This window comes from Meles meles, chromosome 1, assembly GCF_922984935.1.
Source record: "Meles meles chromosome 1, mMelMel3.1 paternal haplotype, whole genome shotgun sequence".
NCBI classification, from domain to species: Eukaryota; Metazoa; Chordata; class Mammalia; order Carnivora; family Mustelidae; genus Meles; species Meles meles.
This window is the reverse complement of record NC_060066.1, coordinates 3,036,049-3,053,443: the sequence shown is the minus strand read 5'-3', so window position 1 is coordinate 3,053,443 and position 17,395 is coordinate 3,036,049. Positions and strand designations below refer to the sequence as shown.

General features: G+C 57.8%; 1 protein-coding gene across 26 annotated transcripts in view; it reads right to left on the bottom strand.

Annotated features, from left to right (window-relative positions):
- Nucleotides 1-10,662: 10,662 nt before the first annotated feature.
- The window catches only part of PTK2 (protein tyrosine kinase 2), a 245,726-nt gene continuing 238,993 nt past the window's right edge, over nt 10,663-17,395 (bottom strand). For all 26 annotated transcript variants that reach the window (XM_046001796.1, XM_046001805.1, XM_046001597.1 and 23 more), the window contains 3 exons: nt 16,195-16,350; nt 14,871-14,951; nt 10,663-11,945 (listed from right to left, as the gene is read on the bottom strand). In XM_046001796.1, the coding sequence (XP_045857752.1) occupies nt 11,733-11,945; nt 14,871-14,951; nt 16,195-16,350 (450 nt within the window). In that variant the 3' untranslated portion in view covers nt 10,663-11,732. The remainder of the gene's footprint in view (nt 11,946-14,870; nt 14,952-16,194; nt 16,351-17,395) is intronic.

Below are 17,395 nucleotides of genomic sequence, written 5' to 3'. Positions count from 1 at the left end.
TGAGGACGCCAGCATCTAAGTGTTACCATGTTTGGTTTGTTCTATTGTGTCTCTTTCCAGCTTGTCCCTGTGGAGCATTTCATTGTGACGCCAAGTCCCAGCTCTTTTTTTTTTTTTTTGGTCCTTTAAGGTCAAAAAACATTGATTTTTCTGTTTGCTTATTCTCCCATTGCTTTGGGGATATTACTCAGCTTCCAAATGCCTGGCCAGCTCCCACCCCCGCATCCGTGTCCAGCCTGACTGGGGGAAGAGAAATGTTTCAAATCAGTGAAGAGTCTGCATTTGGATTCACAGCCAGAGCGACCCGGAGTCAGGCCGTTCTCAGTCCGCAGCGGAGCGACCCCGAGTCGGGCCGTTCCCTGTCCGCACTGGACTTTTCAATGTCAAAACAGGGGGGCCGCTGACTGGTCGCTTACTTACCGACTCTGCTCACTCCTAGAGCCCCAGGGCTTAGAAAAGTGCTTGGCACCCGGTACCCGTTTGGGGACACACGGAGTTAATTGGACATGCACAGAGTGGGGTTTTATCCGTGGGGGACAATGAATTTGATCAGAGACTGCATTGATGAATTTGATCAGAGACTGCATTCGGAGGACTGGTCGGAGAAAAAATAAAGTTGGTTTTTTCTTCTACGCTATGGAGCTCAGCTCATTTTTATTTCTTTATTTTTAAGATTTTATTTATTTATTTGACAGAGAGAGAGAGATCACAAGCAGGCAGAGAGGCAGACAGAGAGGGAGAAGCAGGCTCCCCGCTGAGCAAAGAGCCCGATGCGGGGCTCGATCCCAGGACCCTGAGATCATGAGCCAAAGGCAGAGGCTTAACCCATTGAGCCACCCAGGGGTCCTGGAGCTCAAGGGAGCTGGGCGGAAGCATGTGCTTTTATCTCTTTAGGGATAGAAAATTAAGAATCCAAGGATCCAGCGAGACTCAGAAGAGACTCGTGAACGAAGTTACACATCCTGATTTAAGTAATTAGCAAAATGAATTCATTTACTCTCTTATTTAAGAAGTTTCTGCTCCAGAACCTGGTGGAAATGTCAGATACTCAACAGGGACACAGGAGCCACGAGGTACAAGCACAGGGACAGGCATGGGCCATCCAGAGGGCAGCGGGGGTAGGGGTAGGACCCCCCGGGAAAGGGAAGGTCTTCAGAGCAGGGAACATGTGGGCCTGAGAGCCACAGAGAAAAGACCCAGGCAGGGACTTCTCTGCATCAGACCCACGAACGGCCAGTCAGCACGTGGAAAGATGCTCAACGCCATCAGGCACCGGGAATCGCAAATGGAAACTACGGTGGAACAGCACGTGGTAAGCACGAACATGGTCATGAGAAAAACAAGGAGACTGAGCAGCTTTGACGCGGCCGCGGCGGGGTAGATCGGAGCCCTCAAGCCTGGGACAGTGTCCGTGGGGCAGCCACGTTAGATAATAGTCCGGCGCGTTCTCAAGTGGTTCAATATGGAACTGTCCGGTGACCTAGAAATTCCACTGCTGGTAGGTTCCAAGACAAACGAAACTGAAGTCTGCCCTGAAACTCGCAGGCAAGCGCTCACAGCGGCAGGATTCATTCGAAACAAACAAGCAGAAACAACTCAAATGCCTGCCCCTGACGAGATGTGCTCTATCCACAGGAAGGACTGCCGTTTGGCGATGAAAAGGAAGAAGTACTGGTCTGTGTCACGGTGTGGGCGGATTTCGAAACACGACGCTGAGTGAGTAAGCCGGCCGCGCGGGACCCCATGCGTGCGATTCCCCTAACACGAAAGACCCAGAAGACGCAACTCTGTGGAGTGGAAAGTAGATTCGTGATTGCGAGGGGCTAGTTGCTGGCAGGTGACTGCTCGGGGTATGGGATTGCGTTGGGAAGCAATGGGGTGTTCTAAAATCCACCGCGGCGATCACATTCCTGCTGAGAGCGCGCCAAGCCGGCTGTGAGAGCCAAGGCCGGCAGGTCCGTCCGAGCCGGATGCTCCAGGTCCATGTAGCCAAGGTCGGGGTGGCCGACACAGAGATGTGGGTAGGCAGCTGGCAACCCCAGGCTGTGCCGGGCGCTGGGGAGGAGCACGAGTTTTAATGTTTTATTCCAACTGTGCTGGGAAGCCTTGGGAGGTTACGAACAAGGGCATCGCACGGTCTGATTTTAATTTTAAAAGATCGACACTCTATCGGCCAGTGAGCTAAGGGTGGTTGTTACGTTCTTGAAAGGCTGCTTTAAAGAAAACACACACTCAGCCTGCAATTCCCGAAATCCTTACTGGGGGGCCTCCCATCGCGAGAGCTTGCTGACCTTTGCGTGTCTCAGGAGGCATGGACGTTCCGTAGTTGAAAGGACAACGGGGGGCGGGTGCTGCCGGGAACTGGGGGGCAGTTTTCTGACTGGGTCTAGGAGGAGGGGAGAGGCCACGGAGGCCAGACGGCGGCCGTGCTGTGCAGCTGGGACCTGCGGGGACCCGGGTCCTGTCCACGTGCGCGCTCCACTCCCGCGCAGTCCCCACGGCGGCTCCCGCAGCCCCGCGTCGAGGCCTCCTCACAGATGCCGACGACTGCGGTCTCCGACCGGCTCCTGGTTCGTGAACTGACGAGAGCGATCTCCGTGGTGTGTTGGAGGAAATGGAGCGTGGATTTGCGCCCAGAGAGAGGAAGCCAGGCTAGGTGCGAAGTCCGAGGTCACTAAGCCGCCGCACGGTCCGCGGGGCACGCTGTGGGACTTGGGGTAAAAAAACATGCAAATGCCCAGGAAGGGGTTTCTAAGGACCTGGAAAAGTAACGTTTTCAATTTTAAAAATGTTATTATGTTTTTTATTGTGCTAAAATACACATGACACAAAATTTTACCATTTTAGTCATTTTAAAGTGTCCAGTTCGGTGGCATTTGGAACGTTCACAATGTTACACAACCATCATCATTACCTACCCCAGGACACTTTCATCCCCCGAGTGGAAGCCCCATATCCATTAAGAGGTCACCCCGCCCCCTCCCCAGCCCTGGTGACCTCTGATCTGCTGTTTCTATGGCTTTGCTTATTCTGGACCTTCCCCATACGTAGAACGTAGAGGACATAACTTCTGTTTTCCTTTACACTAGTTACAGTACTCAGAATAGTTCACTCTGAGCTTCGAGTCACCGAATGTGTGGGGCTCCCCCTCCGTCCCGGGCAACGGCGACACCAACTAGGTGCCCTGCAGTTCAACGGTTCTGACACGGTCTCCCCGGAGACAGCATCAGACCGCACAGGTGAAGGACTCAGTCCCCAGGATGCCCCCGCCCAACGCCCCGGATGCCAGTCACGCCATCAGCTAGGCCTTCGACCGTCCCGCCGCAGGACAGTCCGTCCTGCCTTCTATTCGTTTGCCGGTGCAGCTCGAAGAACTCAGGAAAACATTGTACTTACCCGAGCGCTGGTTTATTACAAAGGAAATTACTCAGGAACGTCCGGAAGAGACGCCCGGGGCAGGCTATGTGGGAAGGGGCACAGCGCCTGCATGTCCTCTGCGCCTCCAACCCAGAAGCTCTCTGACCCCTTCCGCTAGGATTTTTATGGCGGCATCACTGTGTGGACATGATCGATGACAGTCCCAACCCCCAGTCACGTTGTTGGTCCCCCTGACAACCAGCCCCCACCTTCTTAGGGGCTTTCCCAAAGTCACTTCATTAGCATAAGTCAAGTGCGGTTGAAAGGATACAAAAGACACCTTTTCTCTGTGCACCTGGGAAATCCCAAGGGTGTTAAAAGCTCCGTGCCAGGAATGGAATGAAGACCGGATACCTTGTTAGAAATCACAGCATCGAGGCGCCTGGGTGGCTCAGGGGGTTAAAGCCTCTGCCTTCGGCTCAGGTCATGATCTCAGGATCCTGGGATCGAGCCCCGCATCGGGCTCTCTGCTCAGCAGGGAACCTGCTTCCTCCTCCCTCTCTGCCTGCCTCTCTGCCTGCTTGTGATCTCTGTCAAATAAATAAATGAAATCTTAAAAAAAGAAAAAAGAAATCACAGCATCACGGAGGTGTATGTTATGTGGCCTTTTCTGTCTGGTTTCTTCCGCAACATCATGTTTCCAATGGTCGTCTGGGTTGGGTGTGGCGTACGTCACTTATTTCTACGACTGGGTAATAAGCCACCGTTTGGGTAAACTATGTGTCCTTTATGTAATGGCTGAGTTTGTTTATTACCTTTTGGGGGGCTTGACTATACAACCCCGGGATCAAGACGTGCCTGTTCTACAAACCGAGCCAGCCCGGCGCCCCTGCTTGTTGCCTAACATTGTGTTTGTGCATGTGTGTGTTTTAAAGGAAGGAGCCTTAAAACAGGATCGTGTCATGTGCCAATAGAGACAGCTTGACATCTCTCTTTCCAGTGGGGACCTTTTACTTTCGTGCGTCGCGGCTCTGGCTGGAGCTCCAGCTCTAGGTTGAAGACAAGTGGCAGAGTTGGCATCCTCGTCTTATAACGGATTTGGGGCACAACTCTGTGACTCAGTTTCTTCGCCTGGAAGAGGGGTAAGAATCGCTCTTCGTGGGGGGCCGCGAGCTCAAGGCGGTGCTGTCGGCTGGGGCGCGCCGTACGCCGTCGGGCCGCAGACCGCCCCGCGCGGCTCACCTCCCGTCATCCAGCCCCACCGCGTGCTGCCCGCTGCCCCCGTTCCGGCTTCTGGGACTTTGACCCCTACCCCAAAGTCCGCCTAACAGGCCGGCTTGTCTCTGCATCCTCTCCCTCCCCGACTGTGGGCTTCCCTGGGGCTTCTTCGTGATCCCTTCTTTTCCCAGGACCTCCCCCACATGCTGGTCATGCCCACGTTCGTATCTAATGGCCCGTCGTTTACGGTCGTGACGAATTCCCCGTGAATAAACTGTACTGCTGGATTCCGGGCCCGTGGTCGGCTGTGGCGTGTAAACCCTGCGTGCGGCCGGCTCTAGTGTTTCATCATCGTGTGGTCGGCTGTGGTGTGTTGTGATCCCCGTGCACGGCCAGCTCTAGTGTGTAAGAATCCCAGTGCATGGCGGCTGTAATGTATCGTCCCAGGTGTGCAGCGAGCTGGAGTGCATCACCCCTAGTCACAGGCAGGGAGGAAGCCATTGTCCATCTGCCCCAACCTACGGGACCTCCCTTACAGCGGCGTTTCGGAAAAGGTGAGAAACGTGCCACGACCTGCGCACGGCCGTGCCAACAGACGGTGCCCCGTGACGCTTACCCGGCGGTGCAGAGAACCTCCCCGGGGGCGGGGCGCCTGGGTGGCTCCGTCGGTGAAACGTCTGACTCCCGGTTTCACTCCTGTCACCGTCTTAGTGCTGCGACACTGAGCTGGACGCGGGGCCCCGCGCTCACTGGGGACTCTGCCTGAGTCCCTCTCCCTCGGCCCCCACCCCGGCAGCATGCGTGGGTGCGCGCTCTCTCTCTCAAAAGATAAAAATAAAAGCCGCATGTTTCCTCTTGTCTCATCCGTGTGAAAACACGCTGCCAACCTACTCTTGTGAATTTAAGAATCGAATGCAAACAAATGAAAAAAGTAGCAGAGAACAGGCAGACGAAACGTCCTAACTTGCGCATTTTGTCTTCAGGGGAGGTGGGTTGTTGTGAACCGCGGTCAACACCGAAGCCTCTCGTGTCCTGTCGTCGTGTGCACAAGGACCCGAACCGCAGCCGCCTGCCTGCCCGCGGGAGGAGGCGGGTCTCGCGCCCTCCAGACAGGCTGTCAGTCTGCGGCCGCGCAGGGCGCTCCTTCCCTGCGGAGGGACTCGGTCCCGCTGGCTGCAACTCAGGCTCCTTGGAGAGACAAAGAGGCTCTGGGCTGGCAAGTGGCGGGAACTGGAAAGGACCCGGCGGCTGTCCGCACCCCGGTGGTCGTGCGCAGAGCACGGTCGAGGGCGTTGCACGGTGGTTCCGGTGCAAGATGAGGTCCGCGTATGCCCAGCGCCCACCACGGTATTCAGGACGGTTCTCTCGACGAGAGCTGACCTCGCTCGGGTGAAAACTATACCCGCCAGAGGCCAGGTGCGGCTTGCTCTGTACCTCAGGCCCAGAAGGACGAGTTAATTCTTTTTTTTTTTTTTAGATTGTTTATTTATTTATTTGACACAGAGAGAGAGATCACAAGCACGCAGAGAGGCAGACGGTGGAGGGGGATGGGGAAGCAGGCTCCCCGCTGAGCAGAGAGCCCGATGTGGGGCTCGATCCCAGGACCCTGAGATCATGACCCGAGCTGAAGGCACAGTCTTTAACCCACTGAGCCACCCAGGTGCCCCAGGATAAGTTAATTCTTGAAGGAAACGACACTGAACTTGTATCCAACTCAGCTGCTTTGATGCGGTGAGCTACAACCCGTAAGAACGAGGCGATCAGAAAATGGGGGGGGGGGTCTCTGCTTCTGAAAAAGGCAGAGTCCAGCAGGCCGACGGACGGACACGAGCGAAGCTGCCCGCCCCAGAAACAGTAAGACGCCAGATGATTTTTCAGACTTATCTGTGATATTTTAAAGATGTTACAAAAGATGTATCGATTTGAGGAAAAAAATGTCTTTTTTAAAGTATGAGCAGCATTGAATACTAACAGTGATGGCATTATTCTTCTCGATCTAAAATACAGTTTTTAGGGGCGCTGGGGGCTCAGTCAGTTTAGCGTGTCTGCCTCTTGATCTCAGCTCAGGCCACGATCTCAGGGTTGCGAGTTCAAGCCCCACATGGGGCTCTGCTGGGGGTGGAGCCTAGTTAAAAAAAATACATGTCTGTATCTATAATCTTTAAAATTCCTAATTGGCTTTGAGTCTCGGGTTAACACTAAGTTGTTTGCCTGAAAACCCGTAAAGAAACTAAAATCACAGAGACAGAACAGTGTGCGCGTCACACAATCCGGATGCGCTTCTTCCCGTTCTCTCTGCAATCGGACACATTCGTGGCAGGCACCGAAGTTGACCCGGCCACGTCAGTGGGCTTCCGCAGTCCCTTCCACTCGGTACGGTTTGACACACAGCACACGGAGGCGCCAGCTGTCAGGGCCCCGCAGGCCCGCACCTGTCACCGCGCACAGGCGCACGAGCGCGGGCCTTGTGAGGACACACCCAAGGCGGCTGCGTCACAGAGGAGGGCACGGAGGGGGGAACAGTGGGGCTCCCTTAGCAGGGCTGGGAAGCCCCCTCCGCCTCCTGCAGGTTTGCCTGGGAAGCAGGCCTTTCCCTCACCCTGGGGCGCACTCCCGTTTCTCGGAAAGTTGGGTGAATCCTGTGCTGGTCTCGTGGGGGCACTGAGGACCCGCGGTGACAGCAGTGAGGAGGCTCCGTGCTGGGGAGAAGCTGCAGGGCTCGCCCCTTCTCGGTGGACCCCCAGGGGCAGGGCCTTCTCCAGCACCTTGGCTCTGACCTTGACTCGGCGTCCTGGCCACGTCTCTGAAGTCCCTTCAACAACGGCTGCACCGCGAGCCCAGGGACGTCCCGGCGCATCTGTGAGGCTGCGTGGTGGCAGCGGGCGCGCCCCACACTGCTCCGTGAAGCCACACCCTGTGGGGGACGGTGGCCGACCAGGCATTCCAGAAACGCCCACGAGCGAGCTGCTCAGGTGCCCGCGTGTAGCCGCACTCTGCGTCCCCCAGGAAAACGTGTAAAGCGGGAAGGACCGGAAGCCAGCACTCCTGGGTCCGTTTAAACTTTCCCGAAGTGCTCGCAGTACCGGGGGGAGGGGCGGGGGCGGGGGCGTCCCCTTGCTGCAAAGCCACTCTGCCTTATTTAGGGACAGAAGCCCAGCCCGTCCAGCTGGGTCCCGGGGGCCGCCCTGTCCTCTCTGGATGCGCGGACGCTGCGGGCGCGGGTTGAGCTTCCCGCTCCATTTGACGCCACCACCGGCCACGTCACCCTCCGAGCCGGGAGGAGAAGGAGCGAGCAGAACCCCTGCCACGGGCTGGGCTCGCAGGCCCACGGCGGAGTGCGCTGGCCACCCTGAACCCGAGGAGGAGGAACCACCAGGCAAACCCGAACGTGGCCACGGCCCCAAACTGGCCTGTATTCTTCAAAACCACGGTCGGAAAAGACAACGGGGATTCAAGGGCAGCGGTGGGCGGGCACACGCCTAGCACAGGTTCCCGGGGCAAAGGCCAGGAGTTGTAGCGTTTGCCCATTTCCTCGGGGGAATTACCGCCCCTCCCCCGCCGGCCGACTGCCTGACGTCACCGATCGCGGACGCGGGAAGAGACGCGTGGAGCGACAGACCCCGCGAACTTGCACGGCTGTAAGACGGTGTGACGACGAGAAGTGCTCACTTCTGTGTTTCTCTTCGTTTAAAATAGAATTTAATTGTCAGCGTATATGATTTACTTTCTGATCATGCTGTGTTCGACAAAGAGCTTGCAAATTTCCTGGAAATCTCCACCAAAGGTAGGACAGGGAAGCGCGAGGCGCCATTCCGGACTGGGTTTTGGCTGTGGGGGGAGAATGACGCGAAGGACGTTACGGATGGCTCGTGTGTTAGCCGACGTTGCACTTCCTGGGCGTGACGCTCATGCTGTGTGCATGGAGTACGTGCCCCTGCTCGCAGGAGACGCTCGCTGAAGCCCCTGGGGGTGGTACCAGTGTCCTGGGGCTGCCGTAAGGAACCCCGAACTGGACACTTGTTTTCTGCCCGTTCTGGAGGCCGAAGTCTGAAATCCAGACGTCGGAAGGCGCATGGAGACTCTGAGGGAGAATCCACTTAAGAAAATGGGGGCGCCTGGGTGGCGGGTTAAAGCCTCTGCCTTCGGCTCAGGTCATGATCCCAGGGCCCTGGGATGGAGCCCCGCATCGGGCTCTCTGTTCAGCGGGGAGCCTGCTTCCCCCTCTCTCTCTGCCTGTCTCTCTGCCTACTTGTGATCTCTGTCTGTCAAATAAATAAATAAAATCTTAAAAAAAAAAAGAAAATGAACAGCCACGCTCCAGAGCAGGAGAAAATACACAGAAGACGAGCATCCGGCGAAGGACTGGTATCCAGGACACGTAAGGAAGCCCCGGCGCCCAGTAACAGCTGCTGACCACCCACCCTCATCAAGGGCGGCGTATGTGTGCGGACACGACCCAGAGACCGCAGCGAGGGGCTCCAAGCACAGGGAGAAGTGCTCGACCTCACCGGCCGCCGAGCAGCACACCCGCCCGCCACCCAGCCTGAAGCCACCGAGGGCGGCGGGCGTGTGCGGCAGCGGGCAGGTGTGTACGCGGCGGGCCTGAGCAGCACGCGGCGCCGCCACACCGCCGACGGCCTGGCCCTTCCGGTTAAGCTCAACACACACTTGCACGAGGTCCAGAAACACCGCGAATAACAGGGACGCGCGCCAGGCGCTCACACGCCCGCCGGTGCCCGGGGAAATGTTGGCGCGGCCCGCACCGGGCAGGACGGGGCTTCGCGGCCGACCGAGCGCGGCGTCTCCCCGGCTCGGTGCTGGTCCTCCCCGCCGGGGTCACTGTCCGTGAACTAGGTCTCCGCAAGCAGCCACCGGGAGACGCCCGCCACCTCCGGGGCATGCGCGCCGCGCGGCTTCCGCGGGGGCGCGTTCCTCGGGGAGACGCTCGGCCGGCTGCGGGGCCCGTGCTCTTTGCTCCGCATAAAGCTCTTTCCTTCGGGCAACGTGAAGCAGAAAATACCTGGCTGGAGAGCGGCAGAGGGGGAGGGTGTGCACAGGGCGACGTTCCCTCTAGGGCCGCTCCCGCCCGACGGACCGGCTTTCAGAGGCCGCGTCCGGATCGCCGACGATGTCACTCGCGGGAGAACACGGCTGAGTCAGCTCACCTCATGGTCCTTCCGATGGCCCCTCGGTCCCCCGCGCCAGCCCGCCACGGGCTCCTGCCACCCAGCGGCCAGCTCGCGCGCTGGCACGACGCTGTCCACGAGCGGCAGGCCCGTTCCCACAACCGAGATGGCGTGACTCGCAGGACGCACGAGACCTGTCTGCGGTTGTTCGTACTAGAGGAGAGTCGATCCCGAGGCAGAGGGTATCAGCCTCGAGCAGACGCTCCCTCGGAGGCCGCGGTTCTTACCCCGTGGCAGCTGGACGCCTCCTCCCGCAAGGACAGCGGCTCACCAGCAAGCCCCCGTGGCGGGCGCGGTGGCGTCCCCCCTTACCCCGGGCCTGTCTTATTTCGTCCTCAGCCACCGCACAGGGGAGGAACCGGGACTCGAGAGGCTGCAGAGCACCCGAGAGTGAGAGAAACTCGGGGGAACCCCCTCTGGGCCTTTTCTCTGAGGAAGTCCTGGTCCTGCAGGCCCACGAGGAGCCGTCCCCCTCCAGCCCTCCCCTTGGGAGCTCAGGTCCCGGCTCGTGCCCGTCTGCGGGGCCGGGTGCCGCCTGCTCCCGCTCAGAGACTCCAGCGAGGCCAGAGCGGGCCGGTCTGGGGGACGGTTCGCCGACCGCTGCCCCGGGCAAGGGATCTGGCTCCACGGCGGCTCCTCGAGGCTGCCGGGCTCCTGAGAAGCCCACGGGCGCGGAGGGAACGGCTCAGAGAGGAGCATCATTGCTGTCTTGACTGGGCATGTGGTACGCAGAGACGGACTGACCTGCCCCGGCCATCCCCTGCGGTAACATCCTGGACTTGTCTAGAAGACAGAGAAAGAGAACCTGGTAATTATCGAGAGCTTTCCCGTACGTTACCTGGCAAGTGACCTGAAGAAGTTTAAATGGTTTGAAGGAGCCAAACGACATTACACCAAGAACTTTACTGGTGACACCTTTTTAATAGGTCAAAGTAACTGTACAGGTCGTCATATTCTTCCTGAGAATAATTTATATCCCCCGACAAACTAAAGGGAGGGTATATCTTTCAAAATTATTTAACAGAATGGATGGTGTAAGCGGACATCAAAAGAAAACCGAATCTCTGCTTTGCTTAATTCTCTGCTGGGAAGACAGACACGATGAAGGGTTGGCCAGCCCCAGTGGCTGCGAGAGAGTCAACATGGCTTCGATCTTTCTTTATAAATTATACAAAACTGGAAAACAGGGTTGGTTCCAGAACCTCTTCTCAGTGCAGTTCGGAGGTGCTCTGGCACAAAGCATTTCTGCTTCCAAAGCAGTAACATTGCTACAAAAACTGGCACATTATTCTGGTGAAAAAAGACAAGGTTTTTAGTGTGTTCTACAGCTAGCTTCCAACCAAATCTTCACATATCCGACAGGAAAGTAAAAGGCAGGAAAGACAAAAGGGTGGTTGTTTTTTTCTGAAGCGACTCAAGTCTTCGAAACAGAGCTCTGCCGTTCCTTCTCTGCAAGCGGTGCTAGAGCGCACGGCAGCTCAAGAACGTTCTCCCAACAGAGACTCCAGTCCGGGCCGTGGCTCCGCGGCTCGCAGAAGAACTCTCAGCCCCTCAGGTTTCCTGGAATTCTCCGCCTCGTCTCCCCGTCTCCCGCCTCCCAACACGCAGCCGCGCTGGTTCAGGACCCGCACACCACCGCCTGGGCCACTTCCACAGAAACACCCTCACGTGAACACGATCTGTTCTTCAAGATTCTTAAAAGCTTCTCACGAACAATTTTCATTGTCAGAAAATCGCCACGTTTTGGATCCTGGACTTTTCTGAACGCCATGATTTAAAAAAAAAAAAAGAAAAGAAGAAAGAAAAGAAAGAGACAACAAAACTGAACTCAAATCAGATGTGGTTAAATTTAAATGAAAGAGCTTTCAACCAGCTGTCAGTCACAACCGTTGGCGTGGCAAGTGCCGGCGGCCGAGGACCCAGGGCCCCTCATGCTGGTGGGAGGCGGGAGAAGGTGCGCGGGGGGCGCCCTCAGTGCGGCCTCGTGGGTCCGAGCATCCGCAGTCTCGCTTGGTCGATGACATCGAGTAAGTTTTTGGCGTCCACGGCCAGGGCGTGAGCGGCGGTCAGCATCTGCTTTTTATACTCCTGCTGCAGGCTGGTCAGGACGTACTGCTGGGCCAGTTTCATCTTGTTGATGAGCTCGCCCAGGTCGGAGTTCAACAGCTTCTGGGCCATCTCAATCTGGAAGGACAAGAGAGAGGTCAGGAGAGGAATGTTGCTCGCCTGTTCCTTGGGCACCGCCCGGAGAAGCAGCTTTCTTCCCCTTAGATCACCGTCCGGCGGAACCTCAGAGACCACGAGGCCCGGGGCCCTCCCATCAGAGCGGACGGTGGGAGAGCGCTGCTGAGGTCCACACACACACCCGGCTCCGGACTCACAACCGTGTCTCAGGCTCACACCCCTTCTCCTGGGTGAGAGGCGACCCCCGGACTGCTGGGAAGGGGGAGCAGGGCCGCGGAGCCGGAAGAGGCCGCCCCGAGGGTCAGCGCTCAGCCCGTGCATCTCAGGACCTTCCTCATCTGTCCAAGCAGACACGGTTCACCGCTCAACCCTTAACGACTGCCGAGTGTGCACACACGAGGCCCTCGGGGTGCAGACACACGAGTGTGTCAGACACACCTGGGCTCCGTCGAGTGTGAAGCCGCGCACAACTCCCTCGAACACACTAGGACGAATCCCACAACAGGAAGACCGGGATCCCTTTGTTCTGAGGGGAAGTCGTTTGAACTGGCCTCAACTGTACAAGGAGGCTGGCTTCGTCTGAGGAGGGCCTCACGGGCCCCGCCAAGTCACCTCCATCCTGCCGACCATGCCCGTGGGGAGGCCGAGGAGATTTGGGGGAAGGGGAACACCGTCCTCCACACGGGTGTTCTAGAAAGAGAGCTCTGGCAGCAGAGTATGGACGCAGAACGGAGGGGCGGGAAAGCCAGAGGCAGAGAAGGCAGCTCAGAGGCTGTTATGGGAACTGAGGGACGAGGGCACGGGGACAGTGAGGACGGAGAGGCCAGGCCCAGGCTGTGACGCGATGAGGCGGCGGGCAGTCCATGCGTCACAGGCGCAGGCATGGCCAGTGCGTGGTCCTGCCGACTGCGACAGCGAGCTGGGAGCAGCCGCGTCCCGCAGGAGGCGGGCTGAGGTCCCACCGAGCACAGAGCCAGACGCACCGGACAGTGACCCGTGCACGTGGTGCAGAGCCGCCCCAGAGAAGCTGCGTTCTGGAAGGCGTGCGCGTTTGCCGCCCATGCGGCCCCGGGAGGGGCCACACTCAGCGCAGGGGGAGGAGGAGCGGCGGGACTGGGGACGCAGGGCTGCCGGTGGCCCCCGCGGCAGCTGCAGGAGAGGATGGAGGAGGGGCTGCTCTCTGAGGGAGCACGTGGGGGGGGGGGCAGATCAAAGGAAGCCCTTTTTCATTAAGATATGTGTGGGGGAGAGCTGCACAGAAGAACCGGGTAGACGGCGAGTTGACGTCAGGCTTCATCAGCTAAAGGAATAATTCTGAAACGGCCCACCAAAACATTCACTTGTTAGGATACGATTTTCTTGCCGCTGGCACACGGAACTTCTCAACTGTTTGGAAAATTCTGGCTTACTGTGGAAGATCAGTTAAAGTCCCAATGAGCAGAGGACCGGGCTAACGTCCTAACCGGCTAGAAATATAAAATTCCACAATGCAAGCAGTCAGGCATTTTCCAAAGTGATTTCGGTGGTTTCGTGCAGGTGAACGGACGCCCTTTGCAAAGGCAGCATGGAGGGGCGCCAGGCCACGCCCATCGAGACGGGTATCACCAGGCCACCAGGAGCCTCGGACGCCATGTCCCAAGGGGCACTCAGCCTCCACCTGATTGGCAGGAAACCTCAGTGGTTACAGAACACCCCTCAACCCCGCTTGGGGAATAAACACTGTCCAGTAACAGGCCATACTCTTCCAAAATGCTGGCGGCGGAAAGACAGAGTCCGAAGGACCTGCTCCAGGTGAAAGCAGACTACCAGACAGGTGTGTGGGGTCGGGCAGGACACACAGCCCTGATGGCCTTGAACTAGAGAGTGAGGCAACTGGACGCGACTGCCCAAGCGGACTGCACAGGGGTGCAGACGGCCCAGCTGTCCAAACCCTCCAGACCAAACCTCTCCTGATGGGAGAAACGAACAGAAACACGGAGGGTAAGAAGTCTGACACACGTGACCACTCTCCCAGGGTTCAGAGAACGGAGGCTGCGGGTGTAGACAGAGACAGAGAACGTGGGAAATGTTAAAAGCCAGTGAAACTGGGCTGAGGACGTTCGGGAATTCTCTGCACTGTTCTAATTCTTCTTTACGTTTGGCATTACTTCAAACAGAGCCGAAGATGACGCAGAAGAGCCCGCTGCGGGCGCAGGAGCAGGAGGGAAGCGGAGTGGGAAGGGGGAGCAGGGCTAGGGCCATCCCGGACTCCAAAGGACACCGCTGTGTGAGCACGTGTGGCCCGGGGGTGCACACTTCTGGAGGCGGGGGAACACCCCCGGAAACTGGTGTGGCTGCGAGCATTCTTAAAGCAAGGCAGGCGTGTCTGCTCATTTGTGCATCAACACATGATGCAAAATGACCAAAAATGGCAAAAAATGAGATTATCGCAGAGAGACGGTATTTTGGGTCAACTTTGAATTCCTCAAAAAAATTTTAAAATGCAAGTATTAAGGCACTTTTTATCACTGCTTTATGTGGGAAACCAGCATCGTTTGCAAACTATAATTTTTTCAGGAAAGTCAAGGGAGGAGGGCAGGCTGCCTCTCTCAGCTCATTTCCACTGTCCTCTGGCCTCTACCTGAGTTGGTGCTGAAGGATCTGGACCGCACCCAACTCTGCACCCGTGCTCCCCGCCGTCCCCACAGCCTCCCGTCCTTTGGGCCCCCGGCCCCCAGCTCAGGAGCAGGCAGCGGGGGCGTGGATCTAACCAGCCCCCATGGGTGCCTCTCCACCCTGCCTCCAAGGCGCACGGCTGGAAGCCGGCAGGCACGCCAGCACCCGAGGCCCCCGGCTGGGAGCCACCGACTTCTGAGCAGCTGGAGCATCCCAGCCAGCCCCGAGCCGGGGCCGTGTCCCGCCTGCTCCGTCAGCGCCAAGTCGTACCTCTCGGTGGGTGCTGGCTGGTAGGACCGGAAGGGTCTCGTCCACGGTGGCCAGTAATGTCCGCAGGGCCAGGCCGACTTCCTAGGAGACAAGCCCACACCGGCATCAGAACGCGCACAAAGGGCTTTCACACCAGGAGCTGCGCCTCCTCTCGGTTACAGGGCTGTCTCGTTCCCAACACTTGAAGGGAAATTACTGAACTTCTTTTCCTCAGTACTGACTCTGATCTGAAGTGATCAGCCCCCTCTTGTCTCCGCATCCTGGAGTCCCCATGTTCACGGGGACAGGGAGCAGATGGGGGCCAGGGACCGGGGGAGGGGCGCCGCTGTTTGGAAGGTGAGAAGAGTTTTGGAGGTTAGTTGTCTGACAACGTGGTCGTAGGTAACACCGCGGCAGGCTGCACGGTGGCAAGGCCGGTACATTCTACATTCGGTGTATCTTACCACACTTTAAAAAAGTGTGTTCAATGGGGCACCTGGGGGGCTCGGTTGTTAAGCATCTGCCTTCAGTTCAGGTCATGGTCCCAGGGTCCCGGGATCGAGCCCCACATCGGGCTCCCTGCTCGGTGGGAGGCCTGCTTCTCCCTCTCCCACCCACCCTGCTTGTGTTCCCTCTCTCGCTGTGTCTCTGTCAAATAAATAACAAAATCTTAAAAAAAAAAAAGCGTGTTCAAGGATATGTTCCAGAAATAGGGCTGAGAGCAAAGCTTCACAGCACCCTTTGAGCTGCAGAGCCCCTGAGCTGGCACGCGCCAGTGGGCCCTGTCCAGGCACCTAGCCTCCCCCAGAGCTGCCGGCACTCTCTTCCGGGACGCCCGGCCCCTGCGCAGCGTGGGAACGTGAGGCTGGTGCTGAGTGTTTCCATTTCTCTTTCTGCCCTTATTAAAAAGATGTCGTGAGCACCCATGCACCTGCCCCTCAGCGGAAGGAAACAGAACAGATAAATCCCCTGACGTCCCCCTCCCCGGGCGGCCTGTGAAGGTCAAGTGCTCGCCTCGAGCGCCGGTGCTCCCGCAGCATAGCCGCGTGTCCCGAAGACGCACACAGCACCGGTCCGCACACGTTCACACTTCACGGCGACGGCATCACACCACAGGCTGGGGTGACGCCATCCTGCCGCTCAATTTTTTCACGCAAGACCCCAAGTGTGAGCAGGGACCACTAAAGCCTGTGCTGCCCCAAGCCCAGGGCCGGGACGGCAGTTCGGTCTGACTCAACTCGGGCACTGCGTGGTGCCGTCATGCTCAAGGTTGGAAGCAATGGGTCCGACCCGCGGCTTCCATGGTTTTAAGAATATTTCCTCGGGACGGAGGGCTGGGTTTTACCTTCACCATGGGAACGTACTCCTCTGGTGGGGCTGGCTGGATCTTGCTGGACATTTCGATGACAGCCTTCACCAGGCCCGTCACATTCTCGTACACCCTGTCGTTGGACCGGTCCAGGTTGGCAGTGGGCGGGGGGCTGATTTCCTGGGGCTGAAGCTGCAACACAGAAGCCGTTATGCCCCCAGTGGCCACACGGTGGCGGCACCTCACCGCGGCCAGGTTCAAGGGGGTCTTTAAAAGAGGTCAGAGCTGTTCGCAATGGATTGGCTTGTCTGTAGGGCTACAGCTCACGGGGAGGATGACAGTCAAGTAATTCATCCAAGGGACAAATGAACGAGGCAATTGTTTTTTGTGACTTTGAGCTCAGTTAAAGGAAAGAAGTAGAATCACACGCGTGACATTAAAAGCCCCGGATTCTTTCAGAGCAGTGATTCGAGGCCCCCCAGAATCATCCACCGAGAGAGAGTTCACGTAGTCTGCGTCTGCGATTTCACAGGAAGCTAGGCGGGGGCTCAAGCGTCCTATGTTAGGACTCTAATCCCACTTAGTTATGTGGCTCGGCGTAGCCGCCTTCAGACCACATCAGGGACACGTGTTTTCCTCTCATGACTGAAACAGGACAGGTACGAGCCTCGTGAAGTGGACCCGACTGCACCGCGCAGCAGGAGTGAAGGCGACGGCAGTGTCGCCAGGAGCCCCGTGGTGCACGTGCCTGTGGCTGGGCCTCGGCTCGTCACTGGGCCTTTGGGGCGAGGGGGACCTGAAGGAGCTCTTGGGCACACGCCCACCCCAGCACCCGGCACAGAGACCCTGACGGATGGCACCCACGAGAAGCCGAGCACTGAAGGCTGGTGAGCGCCTGGCCCACGGAACGTGTCCAATGGCATCTCAAAGGTCACACGGGTAACACCGGGCACAGAAAGGGCCGTATGTGTCTATTTTAAGAAAACCAGAGTGTAGTACAAAATCGTAGCTTGCCGATGGGTCTGGGGACAAGCGCTCAGCCTAAACTCCTAGGTGCCCATCCTGAACCTCTGACTCCGTCTGAGGAACATGGAGCCCAGTGCTCAAGTCTGGTACGAGACAGCCACGGACAGGAATAGTCCAGTCCCTGCAGAGGCTCGTGCCTCACTCTCTGGCAAGTAAAGACCTTGTCTCTGGTGACAGGCCAAGCCAAGGTGCCCTCCCCAGGCTTCCTGAT